Source organism: Acomys russatus, chromosome 5 (genome assembly GCF_903995435.1).
Source record: "Acomys russatus chromosome 5, mAcoRus1.1, whole genome shotgun sequence".
Lineage (NCBI taxonomy): Eukaryota > Metazoa > Chordata > Mammalia > Rodentia > Muridae > Acomys > Acomys russatus.
The window spans coordinates 28,012,517-28,028,967 of NC_067141.1; the positions used below are offsets into that span (position 1 = coordinate 28,012,517).

At 54.8% G+C, this 16,451-nt stretch overlaps 1 protein-coding gene across 1 annotated transcript; it reads left to right on the plus strand.

Moving 5' to 3' along the window:
• The first annotated feature begins 187 nt into the window (after positions 1 to 187).
• Map3k11 (mitogen-activated protein kinase kinase kinase 11) lies at positions 188 to 13,883 on the plus strand. Its single transcript, XM_051145915.1, has 10 exons — positions 188 to 1,037; positions 5,426 to 5,606; positions 5,771 to 5,919; positions 6,009 to 6,184; positions 6,310 to 6,553; positions 6,992 to 7,105; positions 7,702 to 7,837; positions 7,939 to 8,030; positions 11,853 to 12,233; positions 13,049 to 13,883. The coding sequence occupies exons 1-10, from the start codon at positions 296 to 298 to the stop codon at positions 13,384 to 13,386; spliced, it is 2,553 nt and encodes an 850-aa protein (XP_051001872.1). The 5' UTR covers positions 188 to 295; the 3' UTR covers positions 13,387 to 13,883.
• Positions 13,884 to 16,451: the final 2,568 nt, after the last annotated feature.

The window sequence follows — 16,451 nt, forward strand, 5'->3', positions numbered from 1 at the left end:
TCTTCGGGACTTAGGGACTCTGCCGCTCCAATTCAGCCATGGTGAGGCGCCGGAGGCCAGGGGGCCCCACCCCTCCAGCCTGACCACACTGCTCTCGGTGCCCTCCTCCAGAAGCCCGAGATGCGGGGGGCCGGGGGGCCGACACTCCTGGCTCCCCAGAGAGGCGTGGGTCTGGGGCTGAGGGCCAGGGCCCGGATGCCCAGGTTCCGGCACTAGGACCTCAGAAGCCAGCGGGGGTGGAGACCACGGGCACCCGGAGAAGGTCCCCCACACATTCCAGCGCTGGCTCCGGGCCATGGAGCCCTTGAAGAACCTCTTCCTCAAGAGCCCGCTGGGGTCATGGAATGGCAGTGGCAGTGGGGGCGGAGGGGGTGGTGGTGGAATCCGGCCGGAGGGGTCCCCGAAGGCGGCAGCAGCGTATGCCAACCCTGTTTGGACAGCTCTGTTCGACTATGAGCCCGATGGGCAGGACGAGCTGGCCCTGAGGAAGGGAGACCGGGTAGAGGTGCTGTCCCGGGATGCAGCCATCTCAGGAGATGAGGGCTGGTGGGCGGGCCAGGTGGGTGGCCAGGTGGGCATCTTTCCATCCAACTATGTATCTCGGGGTGGAGGCCCACCGCCCTGTGAGGTGGCCAGCTTCCAGGAGCTGCGACTAGAAGAGGTGATTGGCATCGGTGGCTTCGGCAAGGTCTACCGTGGCAGCTGGCGAGGGGAGCTGGTGGCTGTGAAAGCGGCTCGCCAGGACCCTGATGAAGACATCAGTGTAACAGCTGAGAGTGTCCGACAGGAGGCCCGGCTTTTTGCCATGCTGGCACATCCCAACATCATTGCCCTCAAAGCTGTGTGCCTGGAGGAGCCAAACCTATGCCTAGTGATGGAGTACGCAGCTGGTGGGCCTCTCAGCCGGGCCCTGGCTGGTCGGCGTGTGCCTCCCCACGTGCTGGTCAACTGGGCTGTACAGATTGCCCGTGGGATGCACTACCTACACTGTGAGGCTCTGGTACCTGTGATCCACCGAGACCTGAAGTCCAACAACAGTGAGTGTGTCAGAGGGCACAAGGCAGGGAAATGGGGAGGTCAGGGGCATTGCTCAGCCAAGGCCCAGGGGTGACACGCATCTCCTAACACAGCCTAGTTGGGGACATGGAAGAGTCACAAGCTCCTTCCTGAGGGGAGTATTAGATATCCAGGGCATACCCATGGCCTATCAGTGACCCCAGAAACAGGAACCCCAAGAACCTGGCAAAGTTCTGCCTCAGCCCTTGAAGTCCTTTGGTCCTAGCCGGCAGCTACAGTATGAACAAGTTAAAGGAAAAAACAAAAACAAAACAAAAGACTGGGCTCTTTCAGGTGGACCATCAGCATCTTGTTTACCATGGTCATCACCTCAGGAAGTCTCCTGGAGGCTGCTACTCACAGCCGTCCCCTTCCCTGAAGTGCACCAACAGCATGATGTTGCTGCTCTCCCCTCCCCTGAGGCAGCTCCTCAGGACAGGGCTCAGAAGGGAAGACCTTCCTCCCTGCCTGGAGCTCAAGGCTGGGGTACCCTCCTCTTCCCTGTCCACATGGTCACCAGCATTAGCTTCTTATACTTAACTCAGAACCTCAGTTTCAGCTCCCTAGAATGAGAGTGAGGAGGAGGCCAGAGCAGCTTAAGGACCTTCAAAAGCCCTGACCCAGGCCGCACAGCAGGCCGGAGGGCCTCCGCCAGTGATACAGATATTTTTTGGCAGGATGGCCAAGAGGGTGTCGGGCAGTAGGGCTGAGAGCGCCTAGCGAAGAGAGACTCATCTCTCACTATCTTGGACTCCCATTCCCTGCCTATCATAGGCCAAAGATGAATTAGTGACAGGTTCAGACGGCTTCCTTAAGTGGGCAGGTTTCAAGCCAGTCCAAAACAGCCAGCATTTAGTGAGGTACTTGGTTGGATGTCTGGGCAGGGCCTGACCACAGTGCAGGCTCAGAGGCAGAATCTAGCTGTGTGGGGGACACAAGGACCTCGGTCTGCTGGAGCAGAGGGTGCAGGCTGGGGAACAGTAGGAAATGCAGTGGGAGCTGTGCTTGGTGGGGTGACCGGAGAAGAAAGGCAAGGGGATTGTTAGAGAGGATCTCAGTACAGACATTTTGAGCGTCTTGGCCAAGGCTCACTGTAAAGCAGGCCCTAGAAGTGAACAGCAGCACAACCGGTGAGAGCCAGTTCCCCGTCAGCGTTGAGCACCCCCAATCACCCATAGAGATGAGTGGGCCTTGCCATCTAGGGACCACCCCCGCCCCAAACTCCCTAACTAGCCTGAGGGGGATTCCCTGAAGGCCCAGGGGGTGGGGGCTCCTGTCTTCTGTTTTTCCTCCCTTCTCTTTCCAGAAAAAAATGGAACAATAGTCCGGGCCCCTGCTCCCCACCCTCCACACGGCTTCCTGTGTTTCCTGCTGCCCCTGGGCTGGCTTCCTGCCCCAGCTCCAGCCCCTGTTCCCTCCCTGGCCCAGCTGCCTGCAGGGGAGGAAAGAGCTGGGGGTGTGGGGGGGGGGGTTGGGAGAGGAAGGAGCCAGGGATTGCGCCCCCCAGTTGCCCTGTTTCTCTCTCAGAGTCTGGGTGGTAGTGAAAGGCAGACAAGGTGCTCTCAGCCTCTGAGCCTGGCATGCAACTTACAGACCCACTCCTAGGCCCAAGTTGCTGTCTGTGGGATTGGGCTGGGGGGAGTCCCTAGGCTTGGGGGGGGGCTCAGACAGGAAACAATGGCATGATTTTCTTGGACAATGGTGGCCTTGTGAGGAAGCCTGGCTGAGAGAGAAGGGGGAATTCTCCAGGCCCACGAGTCACAGGACAGACCAGCCAGCCCGGCCTGGACCTGACCTCCCCCAATTTGCCCCCAAACAACACCCCCCCCCCCAGTTAGCCCAGGCCTCCTAGAAAGGAGAAGTAGGGACCGTGAGAGGGAAGCGGAAGAGGTGTGAGCTGGCCAGGCTACTCCCTAGCCTGACAGAGGCCAGGAGGGGGTGGGGGGACCATAAGGAGGTGACCGTAAAGCTCACCCCAAGGCTTGGGCTCCCAGAGTGGCCCCTGACCTCCCGTGCCCAAGGTCTCCATTAAACAGCAAACTGTAACTTGGGTTGTGAGGAATTCAGGACCCCGGCGGGGTGCAAAACAACTTGGAGGAAAAGCTAGGGCTGCAGAGGTGAGATGCTTGACAAATACCGGGGGGGGGGGGGGTCAAAGTCCTGAGACTGGGGGAATGGCTGCCTCTCCTAAGAAGTCCGATTCCCCAACTGAAAAAGAGGGAGATTGAGCCCCTGCCACAGAAAATGGTGCAGGGTGTCATTCGCCTGTCTGTGGGCACCCACGGGTGCTAGAGACCAGATGAGAGGCAGTAAGAGCCCCTCTGTGGAAGGGTGGGTCCTGGCTTCAGAGAGAGCCCGTGCTCTCTCCCCATCCTGCCCCAGCCTGTTGTGGTTCCTCCTGAGATGAGCTTGCGCAGGCCTAAGGTCGGGCCCTGCTGCCTTCAGCAGCCTGACCTGGGCTAGAGGGCGGAAGTTAGGGTTGAGAGTGGAGAAGGGTGTGCTCCGGCAGACGCCAGCGCAGGATCACCAAGCCAAGTGACACTGAGAGCGGTTCTGCCACAGTCAGGCCCCAGGTTAAAGGCTTTTAACCGTCTGGACTGATCTAAGAGTCCTTGACAACCCTGTGAGGTGTGTTCGCTGTCATCGCCGGCTTCATCTATGCGAGATTTCATCCCAGTCCAGAAGAGAAGGGCATCCGGGGCTCAAGACTGCTCTGAACTAGAGGAAGAGACGGTCCGCCAGGCGTGGGCACATTAAAAGCCACGCAGGGCGCATGGATACTAGGCAGAGCTTGTCACCCCTGTCTTGCCTAGAGTGCCATGTTTAAAAGGTGCCATCTGGGAGGGGGCTGGCACCTGGAAGAGGTGATGGAGTCTGGGTTCTGAAGGCCACCAGAGTTGAAGCGGCTGAGAGTGGGAGGGGGCCTTCAAGGAAACAGTCGGCGGGGGCTCTGTGAATGGGCAGTGTGGGGAGGGGCTGAGCAGTAGTGCCAAACCGCCCGTGAACATGCAGGGTTTGCCCAGCAGCTGAAACAGAGCTCCTGACTTTAGGCCTTCAAAGATGAAAGCCTAAAGCAGGGCGTGGTGGCGCACGCCTTTAATCCCAGCACTCGGGAGGCAGAGGCAGGCGGATCGCTGTGAGTTCGAGGCCAGCCTGGTCTACAAAGCGAGTCCATGATGGCCAAGGCTACACAGAGAAACCCTGTCTCGAAAAACAAAAACAAAAAAAAAAAAAAAATGAAAGCCTAGTCTGACACCTCTTCCGAGAAGCCCTCCCTGGTTTACCAGACAACATAGGGGCCCCCTCTGCCTCAGTCTCAGTACCTATCCTGCCCCATTGCAGCCCTGACTGACATCCTGTGCCTGCCACATGTTCAAAGCAGACAGCCGCTAAAAAACGGACCCTTCGGACCCCTGATGAGCTTCTTGTTTGAGCTGTTTTTATCTTGGGGAGAGATGACTAAGTTGCTACCTCTAGTACTCAGAGGTGAGGCAGCAACTTAGAAGTCTCTCGACAGTAGGTCTGTAGTTCTGAGAGTGGTAGCCACAGTTGGATCAAAGCCAAACACCCTTGCCAAGTCTGACCCAGAACCTTCACCCTCCCTTTCTCTTCACACCCCTCTCCCCTTGTAGACAGCTTCTGGAGTCTTCTGCTCTGAGAGGCTTTGATAGTCACAGCGCTGTGGGCACCAGGAGGCCTTCCATGCCCATCTCTCTGTTCTGTAGCCTAAGTTCTGATGGACACTCCTGCCTCAGCAAAGTGGCAAGAGACTCACAGCTCACTTGCTCGCTCTTTGTTTTTCAAGACAGGGTTCTCTTGGAACTGGCTGTCCTGGAACTCACTCTGCAGACCAGGCTGGCCTCGAACTCAGAAACCCACCTGCCTCCCAAGTGCTGGGATTAGAGGGTGTGCCACCATGCTTGGCTCAGGTTTCCCTGGGAGGCAGAGCCACCAACACTGAGAACCTACCCCACTGAAGTTTTTATTCCATTCAGCCTTTGGGGAAAGCTCGACCATTAGTTTAGGAGCCATGCGCTGAGTGGCTTTACTGGCAACGACCTTGATCATGTCAGTTCCCTGCTATTCTATCGGTGCAATGATATTCCTCTGTTTGCTTGTTTCATTTGGTTTAGTTAGAACTAAGTGTTAAAATTTGGCCTCTAGTACTCAGAAGAGAGGCAGCAACTTAGAAATCTCTTGCCAGCAGGTCTATGCCACTAGTCTCATCCCCAGCTGTGAACTTGACAGCCACCCCTGTGTCCCCAGTACCTGGCCGGGATGTCCAGCAGTGGCTGCTGCTGCTCTGTACCCTTCCCGTGCCCCGTTATCCCCTTCCCACGCCCACAATCCTGCTGCGTTTCTTCCCCAGTTCTGCTGCTGCAGCCAATTGAGGGGGATGACATGGAGCATAAGACCCTAAAGATTACTGATTTCGGCCTCGCCCGAGAGTGGCACAAAACCACACAAATGAGCGCCGCCGGGACCTATGCTTGGATGGCTCCTGAGGTCATCAAGGCCTCCACCTTCTCGAAGGGCAGCGATGTCTGGAGGTACAGCCTGTGTTGGGACTGGACAGTCTGGGGCGGCAGAGGGTGAGAACGGGGTGCTTAAGACCAGGGGCGGCAGGACAGGCTGAAGGCCGGACCCCAAGCTATATAACTCCTCCTTGCTATGGAGTGAAGAGAACACACAAATCCCTTGTCTTCCCCCACAGCTTTGGGGTGCTGCTGTGGGAACTGCTGACCGGGGAGGTGCCCTACCGTGGTATCGACTGTCTTGCTGTAGCCTATGGTGTGGCTGTCAACAAGCTAACTTTGCCCATCCCATCCACCTGCCCTGAGCCCTTCGCACAACTCATGGCCGGTAAGAGGACAGGCTGGGCGGGTGAGGGGCAAAACTCCGTGGCTTCAGACACATATACCACAGACTCGCTTCTTATCCTGCCCCGCTAGACTGCTGGGCACAGGACCCCCATCGCCGGCCCGACTTCGCTTCCATCCTGCAGCAGTTGGAAGCGCTAGAGGCGCAGGTCCTACGGGAGATGCCGCGGGACTCCTTCCATTCCATGCAGGAGGGCTGGAAACGTGAAATTCAGGGCCTCTTTGACGAGCTGCGGGCCAAGGAAAAGGTGCGAAGAATGGGGCCGGGGGGCGGGGGGATGTGCGGCACAAGATGGGGCACAGAATTGAGGTGGAAGGTCCGCGTCCAGTCGACGCCCGGCTGACTCCACTGGCTTCACTGTCTGGGCCACAGGAACTACTGAGCCGCGAGGAGGAGCTGACGCGCGCGGCCCGCGAGCAGCGGTCCCAGGCAGAGCAGCTGCGACGGCGCGAGCACCTGCTGGCGCAGTGGGAGCTGGAGGTATTCGAGCGCGAGCTGACGCTGCTGCTGCAGCAGGTGGACCGAGAACGCCCCCACGTAAGGCGCCGGCGCGGCACCTTCAAACGCAGCAAGCTCCGGGCACGGGACGGCGGAGAGCGCATCAGCATGCCTTTGGGTAAGGGGCGGGGCTCCAGGACGCCGCTCTGCCACTGGCTGTGGGCGCCAGGGGGTGTGATCAAGTTTGTCCGCTGGCAGTTTGGGGATTGGTTTTGGGGTTTTTTCTTTCTTTTTTTTTCTTCTGTCTGTGGGCGTGTCCTGACGGGAATATTTGCAAGTCCAGCTGTGAGTGGTGCTCCTGAAAGTTCTGAGGACTAGAGGGTGGGACCAGCCTGCTGGCACAGTAAACATTTCTCTACCAGTTTGTCTCGGTGGTGAGGGCCAAACCACACGGCTCTCCTTACTTCATAGCATTCCTAAAGACAGGAGTGTAGTGAAGCATCCCCAAGCACACAGCGGCTGTTGCCACTGCCGGGGAGGCCTAGGAGCCGCCCAGGGGGCCCTGTGGGTTATGAGTGCTTCCTTTTTACCTGCCCTTTTCCTTCCCAAATCCCAGATTTCAAACACCGCATCACTGTGCAGGCCTCTCCTGGCCTTGACCGGAGGAGAAACGTCTTCGAGGTTGGGGCTGGGGACTCACCCACTTTCCCTCGGTTCCGAGCCATCCAGTGTAAGAACTTGGTCTGCCTTGCTTTCCCCGCAGTTCCTAAACTTGCCCTGATGTGTGGAGGTGGATCCGCCTCCCCTCAGTGTACCCTATACCTCTGATTCCCGGTTCCTTCCTCCTCTTCTAGACTTTTACCTTTAAGTCCCCTCCAAAACCACTTTACTCTCTTCCCTAGCCAAGCAATTATATAATACCATGTTTTGGGTTTTTTGTTTGATTTGTTTTGCTCAACTTTGTAGCCTTGGCTAACTTGAAACTCAAGAGATCCACCTGACTGCCAGGATTAAAGGCCTGTACCACAGCATACTTGGTCCATATATTCCTTATTTTTCTGGATGCTTTGCCAATATTAACTCAGTAATTCTAGTGAATTCTCAGTGTAGGTGAGACAAGTAAAAAGAGCAATTTTCCATGCAGCCAATAAGTGACAGAGCAAATATTTGAACTCAAGCAGAAGGACGGGCTTCCACGTCACTCCTGGCCTAGGGCCTAGGGCCTCGTGCCACCTGGCCCGCCAAAGCCCACCCCACTCTACCCATCCTGGCTGTCACAGCATAAGGGACATGGACCGACTCAGACCCCTTTGTGTTTCCTTACAGTGGAACCCGCAGAATCCGGCCAGATTTGGGGTCGCCAGTCTCCCAGGCGTCTAGAAGATTCAAGCAATGGAGAGAAGCGTGCTTGCTGGGCCTGGGGTCCCAGTTCCCCCAAGCCGGGGGAAGCCCAGAATGGGAGGTAAGGGCTTAAGCGCCCCCCTCCCCCAACCCTGGTGTTCTGCTCTTCTTTAGAGCCCTAAGATGCACAAAGTGCGCCTTCCCTTCCCACTCCCTCTCCAGGAGAAGGTCCCGCATGGATGAAGCCACATGGTACCTGGATTCAGATGACTCGTCCCCGTTAGGGTCCCCTTCTACTCCCCCAACACTCAACGGTGAGTACCCGTCTCCCCTATCAGATCTGGCTGGATCCTTTCTGCGAGCGCTAGGTGGACTTTGAGAAGCCACCGGGCAGGGATGGACTCCTGCCTTGAGGGCTGGAGACTAAGAAACTAAAGCTGAGGTGGCACAGAACCAGACCTAGAACCCAGGTCACCAGACGTGGACTAGTCCTCCTGTTAAGGACTTTGGGGCCCTTTGCAGCACTATACCCTCAACAGACCCTGGAAAGGGCACAAGGCAGGGAATGGGTTCTTCCATTTGGTACCCAGAAGAGGCGCAGCTTCTGCAGTGCTTTACAGAGTCCCTTCTGGGGAGACCTGTGGGTGGAGAGGATAAATTGAGACCTGGGACTCTCTTCTGCATCTGGGGACATTCAGGACTGTTCTGTTCTCTTTGATAACAGCGTCACTGTAAGGGGACAACATGTCTGATGCCCGGGTGAGGAGCCCCCACTTAGATATAGAAGGTGAGGCTCCAGGAGGCTCCAAGCTACCTCAGATCCCCAGCCAAGGACTCGAACCAAGAGAGGCAGTGGCTTCCACATTCCCAGCTGGCTTCCTGGAAAGCCTTCCTTGTATACAAACTACTTAGGAGCACCAGAGGGGTGAGGGTTCAGCTCCACTCAACACTGCTCAACACTGCCCAGACTCCACAGAGCCAAGGAAGTTGTGATTGTCTGTGGGACCCTAGACCAACCAGGGGCCGTCCTCAGGAGTCCCAGCCCTACGTGCTACACACAGCGGAATGTAGACCCTAGACCAGCAGTTCTCAACCTGTGGGTCATGACCCCTTTGGGGGTCGAGCAACCCTTCCTCAGGGCTTGCCTTAGACCATGGAAAAGCACAGATACATTATGACTCTTGACAGGAGCAAAATGACAGCTATGAAGTAGCAATGAAAATAATGTTTTGGCTGGGGTCACCACAGCATGAGGGGCTGTGTTAAAGGGTCGCAGCATTAGGAAGGCTGAGAACCACTGCCCTAGACCCTGCTTTAGCAGCTTTCAGGCTGGAGTTCTGTTCACCAAACTGTTGAGCTGTGCTCCCTCAGCACCCCCACACACAGCCATCCCCTCTGTTTGCCTTTTTCTGTAATAACAGTTAATACTTAGGGCTTTCTCCTATCTGCCAAGTAGGCATCATTGGCTCCCTTTTCACAGAGGAAAAAACTGGGGTTCAGAGGCATTAAGGGGTTTACTGTAGGGCACTGGCAGAACAGTGGTCTGAACTGAGGCTGGTCTGATTCCAGAGGCAGGCCCTTGGCCTTCCCTCTACTAAGAATTTTTTGTTAAACTATTGTTTTGTTATTTTATATGTATGTGTGTTTTGTGTGACTGTGTTTGAGCACTGTACGCATGCATTGCCTGTGGTCACCAGAAGAGGGCATCAGATCCCCTGGAACTGAAGTTATAGGTGCCAACCAGCCACCATGTGGGTGCTGGAAACTGTACCCAGGTCCTCTAGAAGAGCAGCCAGTGTTCTTAACCACTGAGCCATCTCTCCCTGTGGTAGGAGGATTGAACTGAAAACTGGAAGACCACAGGTGTTGTATTCGTTTGTTCTAGAATGTACCAGCAGGACCAAAGGAAAATGCGAGGGCTTGTGGACCCAGGTATAGGTCAGATCAATCCTTTGACTGTGTCCTGCCAGGCCCTGGCCATGTGTTCCCTGAGAGCCTAGGAGGGACACGACACTTGGATCCCACCCCTCTCCAGCTGGTCCCTCTTCTTGAGAAGGCACCACCAATCAGGTCACTATGAAGAAAAATGACCTTGACCTCCATATCCCCACACTCAGGAAACTGGCTGAGAATCAAGGAATGAGGTCTCCCAGAGGCCCTGCACTCAGAGCATCTCACACACAGGCCACTACAAGAATTGCTCAGCCGGAAGCCGGGCGTGGTGGCGCACGCCTTTAATCCCAGCACTCGGGAGGCAGAGGCAGGCGGATCGCTGTGAGTTCGAGGCCAGCCTGGTCTACAAAGTGAGTCCGGGATGGCCAAGGCTACACAGAGAAACCCTGTCTCGAAAAAACCAAAAAAAAAAAAAAAAAAAAAAGAATTGCTCAGCCTATCCCTAGATGGAGGTTCTGCCTTGGGAGCCTGGCCACAGCGCTGCTCTTTGGCAGCCAGCACTGATAGAAAACTGCCTAGAGGGTGCTGCCAGGAGCCTCTCACCAACCCAGAGCCCTTGGAAACAAACTCACATTCATCCCCAGGTCAAGCTCATCAGGGTGTTCTCTCCTAAGCAGCAGGGTTGCTAACTCTGACATTCAAGGAGCTTAGAGGCAAGTTACCTTGAACCACACTTTACTTCAGGAACCTCAGAACTGGCATCCGGAGCTCCCATTCACCTTATTGGGCTATGGTTTCCACTCTTAACTTCTTTTTGTCATTTTCCTCTGGCTTATTTTTAACACTTTTAGAGTCTTTTGTGCTTTTTTTTTTTTTTAAGATTTATTTACTTATTATATATACAATGTTCGGTGCCTATATACCAGAAGAGGGCACCAGATCTTGTTATAGATGGTTGTGAGCTACCATGTAGTCACTGGGAATTGAGCTCAGGACCTCTGGAAGAGCAGACAGTGCTCCTAACCGCTGAGCCATCTTTCCAGCCCTTTTGTACATTTTTATTATTAATTTGTCCCAGGGGGTGTATTGCCCTCTTCTGGCCTCTGCAAGCACCAGACATGCACGATAGTGCACAGACATACATGTAGGCAAAAATATTAATACAAATAATTTTTTCAAAAGAGGACTCCCTGGGCTGGAGAGATGGATCAGTGGTTAAGAGCACTGACTGCTCTTCCAGAGGACCTTGGTTCAATTCCCAGCACCCACATGGCAGCTCACAACTGTCTACAACTACAGTTCCAGAGGCCCCAACACCTCACATAGGCATACTTGTCGGCAAGCCACCAATACACATGAAATAAAAATAATACACTTAAAAAAAAAACAGAGCCGGGCGTGGTGGCGTATGCCTTTAATCCCAGCACTCAGGAGGCAGAGACAGGTAGATCGCTGTGAGTTCGAGGCCAGCCTGGTCTACAAAGTGAGTCCAGAATAGCCAAGACTACACAGAGAAACCCTGTCTCCAAAAAAACAAAAACAAAAAAACAGGACTCTCACCAGGCATGGCGGTGCGTGCCTTTAATCCCCGCACTCAGGAGGCAGAGGCAGGCGGATGGATGTGAGTTCGAGACCAGCCTGATTTACAAAGCGAGTTCAGGACAGCCAAGGCTACACAGAAAACCCTGTCTCGAAAAAAAAAACAAAAAAAAAAAAAGAGGACTCCCTGGGCCAACAGAATTCTGAGCTAAGCCCTGCTCCCAGGAGCAGCTCACATTCTCCAGCCTTCTGTCTTTGCCAAGACTGGCCAGCTAGGTGCCTGGCACATGGAGGGGAAGGGCAGAAGGAAGTAGTCCCAGAAGTGCCACGATGGTAATGTGGGTTGAAGGACTTTGAAGACAGCTGGCTGGGAGGTACAGGAGAGCACCTAAGAATATCAGGTGAAGGTCCCGGGACCCTCCCAGACCCCTCCTGTGTAGGACCACAAACAAGCCTGACCAGGGAAAGGGAGTCCTGCAAGAAGCCCCAGCTACTCTGTTGAGGTGCTCTGCTTGGAGGACAGCCTTCTACAACACCTGCTTGCAGGCTTAACCCCTAGTAGCCGCCCCTGCCCCCAAGGGTTCTGCGGACCCGGAAGAGCTGAGGGAGATGGGCGTGGGAAGCAGAACTGGGCTCTTGTTCCAAAGCCACCCAGGACGCTCACCTGGCAGACATAGTCTAACCTGAGCCACTGCTGCCCACAGGTAACCCTCCGCGGCCTAGCCCCGAGCCAGAGGAGCCACGGCGATCCGGGCCCACAGAACGGGGCAACAGCTCCGGGACGCCCAAACTGATCCAACGGGCACTGCTGCGGGGCACTGCCCTGCTGGCCTCCCTAGGCCTCGGCCGTGACCTGCAGCCTCCAGGAGGCCTGAGCCGTGAACGCGGGGAGCCCCCGCCAGCACCACCCCCTGCACAGATGCCCACACCCTGCCCAGCTGAGCTGCCCTCCACTCCCCTCATCCGCCTCTCACCCTCGACAGCTGATGCCCGTGGCCCGCCCACCCCAGCACCCTTACTGCTGGACCTAGGTGCTCCATCTGGCCAGCCCTCAGCCAAGAGCCCTCGGCGGGAAGAGATACGTGGTGAGTGACCCTAAGATTGATGGGGAGGTAGAGGCCATCGGAGAAGGGAGGAGTGTCTAGGAACTCAGAGGACCACAGACAGCTGCTTGGGTACCCAAACTAAATCCTCAGGCTCTGGGGTCGGTCGCTGCCAGAGCTCTAGGTTTAGCTGTAACAGACTCCTGTTGATCAGTTGGGAGTACTGTAGCCATTCTGTAGAGAGGCTAGTACATGAAATTACAATCTGGGGATGAAGCATTCCTATGCCCAGTTTTGTTTGATTGTTTGAAGCAAGGTCTCCCTGTGTAGCCCAGGCTAGCCTCAACTCCCCGCCCTCCTGTCTCAGCCTCCCAAGTTCCTACTTGGCAGGTGTGTTCCACCATGCAAGGCTGGATGAGGAAATTCATTTCTTTCTACATTTATTTATTTATTTATTCACTGTGGGGGTGCACATATGCCACAGTACAAATATGCATAGCTTTTAGGAGTTGGTCCCCTCCCTCCACCACCTGGGTCCCAGGGTTTGAACTCAGGTTGTTAGTCTTGGCAGTAAGAACCCTTAACTGCTAGGTAGGCTGCCTCACTAGGAGCACAGAGCATAGAGATGAAAAGGCTCAGGGTTCCCACAGCTAGCAAGTCGCCAAGCCCAGATAGGTCTAAGACAGCCTGACTCTGAAACCGATACACGATGGAGCATAAACAGCCTTAGAACCCATGAGCCAATCGCTTATCTCACTGTATTGCAAAGCTTAGGCAAGAGCCGGGCAGTTTCTCCAGGGGACACCTAGGAATTCGTAGATGCCTAATTGTGTTTCCATCCCATTTACACCCCATAGGAAGAACTGTGTCACCCCCACCAGGAATATCCCGCTCCGCTCCTGGTACCCCTGGAACCCCTCGCTCACCACCCCTGGGCCTCATCAGCCGACCTCGGCCCTCACCACTCCGTAGCCGTATTGACCCATGGAGCTTCGTGTCAGCGGGGCCTCGGCCTTCACCACTGCCCTCTCCACAGCCTGTGCCCCGACGGGCACCTTGGACCTTATTCCCAGACTCAGATCCCTTCTGGGACTCCCCGTCTGCCAACCCCTTCCGGGGAGGCTCCCAGGACTGCAGGACGCAGACCAAAGACATGGGTGCTCAGGCCCCATGGGCGCCAGAAGCAGGGCCCTGAGTGGGCCAAGCCACACCCCCATGCTCCAGCCGCCTTAGAGGAGGCATAGCATACACTGGAAGAGAAGCCAGGCAGGCCCCCCTGGGGGTCAGGAACACTACACTGCACAGAAAGCCTTCACACTGGATGGGGGGCTACACCCCACATGCCTACAACCTGTAGGTCCCCTGACTTACCTGCCCCACTGGGGCCTGACACTGTACCTAGCTGGTTAAGAGGACCAGAGCCTGTCTCAGGGAATTGCCCCCAGGAGTGGTGCAGGGAGGAGGGGAGGTTCAGGGGAGAGGGGCCAACCTCAGGTGTCACCAGCACTTTTGACTAAATCCTGTTACTGTGGGCCCTGTCTCCAAGGCCTAGTTCCTGGACCCCCTACCCTGGAAATGATTGGAGCCAGGGCTCTCTGGGTGCCTTTCTGCTGCCTTGGCCAAGGTTGGGGCCTTGGCCTGGGGAGCCAATGAAGCCAAATAAACTCGTAAGCTGTCTCCCCAAATGTAGTCTGTCACCTTTCTTTTTCTTTTTTTTTCTTTCTTTCTTTTTTTTTTTTTCAGTTTCTTTTGAGACAAGGTTTCTCTATGTAGCCCTGCCTATCCTGGACTTGCTTTGTAGACCAGGCTGGCCTAGAACTCAACAGATATCCACCTGCCTCTGCCTCCCAGAGTGCTGAGATCACTGGAGTGTGCCACCGACCCAGTGTCTGTCACCTTTCTTGGAGGTAATCTAGTGTCCTTGTCCTCATGCCCCTAAAACTATGGGCAGACGAATAATCTGAGACAAAGCAGAATGCCTTGTGGCACACTCCTAGGACCAAGCCCACCATCCTGATAGTAACTAAGTGAAGGAGAGATAAACCTGTTTTTTAGGATCCCAAGTGCAGGATCGGATCAGTCTCGTGAGAGAACAGGTGAGGTTAATTCACTAGAAGACCAACCAGCTCATGCAGGGGCTTAATTGTTGCCAGCTGAAAAGATCCCGTGACCAGACTCTGGGAGGAGATATATAAATAAGCCCAGAACTGGAGGCAGGGTTTTTTGGAGACTTGGGATAGTTTTGGCTGTTCGTCACTGCACTTCAAGATGCTCCTAGAGAGAACTGCTCAAGGGAAGGCTTCGGGGCTCCGGCTCCTGCTAAGGTTCTGGGTTCTGGTCACCCCAGGTTCCAGCAGAAGAAATCCTGCGGCTCACGCCTGGAGAATCGTTCCTCGAAACTGATATCCTTAAGGTTTTGTTATTGTGTCCATTAATCCTCATTTCCTATTGTTTTGGTTAGTCGGGTTATAAGTGACGTATGCTTGGTCACTAAGTTGTTAATAAAATATATTGGTTAAGAAAATTGAGCCTACAACTAAGGGCTCACCTGAGGCCCCTAACACAATGCATTCTGATCTCGTCCGTCTTCCCGCCATTAACAGGCTTTGTCCACTGCACATGTGCACTGGAGCCATTTCCATCGTGCAAGCGATAGCTTGCCCTGACGTTCCTTGTTGCTGGGTGGTCCCTGCCTGTCACCTCTAGGAATCCTTCCTGGTCCGTGCTGTCCCCCCCCCCCCCCAGGTAGCTCTCACACCCATATAGCCCTCTGGAGTTTTCAACACAGCCTTGGGGCTCTATGCTTATCCGCTCCTGCCCAATGCCTTAGACCCACGCTACTCTGTGGTTTATGAGTGAACCTCTCCCATTCACACAAGGCAGCCGTCGCGGGTCTGCAGTCCAGCCGGGCCGAGGCAGGAGGTCCTCAGCAAGAGCTGGGACAGGAAGCCTAGCAGCGTCACCTCTCCATAGTGCTCTTACCTCATGCTCTCCCCCAGCGACTTCCTTCTGCATCCCACAATCCCTCTCCTGCTCTCTGCTTACACTACCACTGTCCCACCCCGAAAGCCACAGCCTCCTCTAGATGTCTCCTTTGGCCCACGTGACTTCAAAGCCCTGCGTCCTCAACCCTTCTGCATGGTTTGTCTCTTGGTTGCTATGACTGACTTTTTAACTTTATCCTTTCATTTTTATTTGATTCTATTTATTTTGAGACGGTCTTACTCTGTTGCCCTAACTGACTTGAATGAAACTCACTATGTAGACCAGGTTGGCCTTGAACTCAGAGAACTCTGCCCTATGCCTCCCCAGTGCCGGGATTGAAGGTGTGCACCACCACAATTGGCCCTATATATTTCCTTTTGTTGTTGTTGTTGTTGTTTTTTAAGTATTTATTTATTATTATTAATACAATGGCTCTGCCTGAATGTACACCTGCATGTCCAGAGGAGGGCATCGGATCTCATTATAGATGGTTGTGAGCCACCATTTGGTTGCTGGGAATTGAGCTCAGGACCTCTGGAAGAGCAGACAGTGCTCTTAACCTTGGAGCCATCTCTCCAGCCCCCTTTTGTTGTTTTTAAGACAAGGTTTCTCTGTGTAGCTTTGGCTGTCCTGGACTCACTATGTAGACCAGGCTGGCCTCGAACTCACAGAGGTAAGACTGCCTCTGCCGCACTCCTGTTCCCCCAGTCCTGGGATTAAAGGCACGCGCCACCACACCCGCCTAAACTTCCTTTTTATATAGACACTTGTTTTCCCTGCATGTATGTCTTTACCACAAGTGTGCCTGGTACTGGAGGAAGCCAGAGGAAGGAGTCAGAGCTCCTGGAACCTGAGTTACAGTAGGTTGTGAACTGCTGTGTGGGTGGCAGGATTCAAACCCAGGTCCTCTGGAAGTGTCACCAGTGCTCCTTAGAGAAGAGCCCCCTCCCAGAGCCGTTCTCTGACTGGGATACTACTACTTCCTTCAAAGAGCTTTCCTGGGAAGCTCACCCTCCCTGCAGACTGCACCCTGGTGGTTTCTCAACAGATTTCTTGTGTGAGCACTGGATAGGGAGAAGCCTATGTCTGTCATATTTACCCTGGTGTCTGAATGAATGAAATGGAGTTTAGATGTGACTGAGGAAACCTGACTTTGAGTAAGGGTGAGGCCCTCTCCAGGCTTGGTTTTTCTCACCCAGGCTTCTCACCAGTGTCTTCCTCCGCCCACCCCCAGTGCCCCAGCTGCCATGTCTTGCCCCAGAAACTGGGAGTGCT

What these genes read in the sequence shown, in the direction of transcription:
- Map3k11 (XM_051145915.1), top strand. Translation starts at nt 296, where the DNA reads ATGGAGCCCTTGAAGAACCTCTTCCTCAAGAGCCCGCTGGGGTCATGG. An exon ending in TCGGTTCCGAGCCATCCAGT is followed by an intron (nt 7,106 to 7,701) that starts GTAAGAACTTGG and finishes GTTTCCTTACAG; the next exon opens with TGGAACCCGCAGAATCCGGC. An exon ending in GGGGAAGCCCAGAATGGGAG is followed by an intron (nt 7,838 to 7,938) that starts GTAAGGGCTTAA and finishes CTCCCTCTCCAG; the next exon opens with GAGAAGGTCCCGCATGGATG.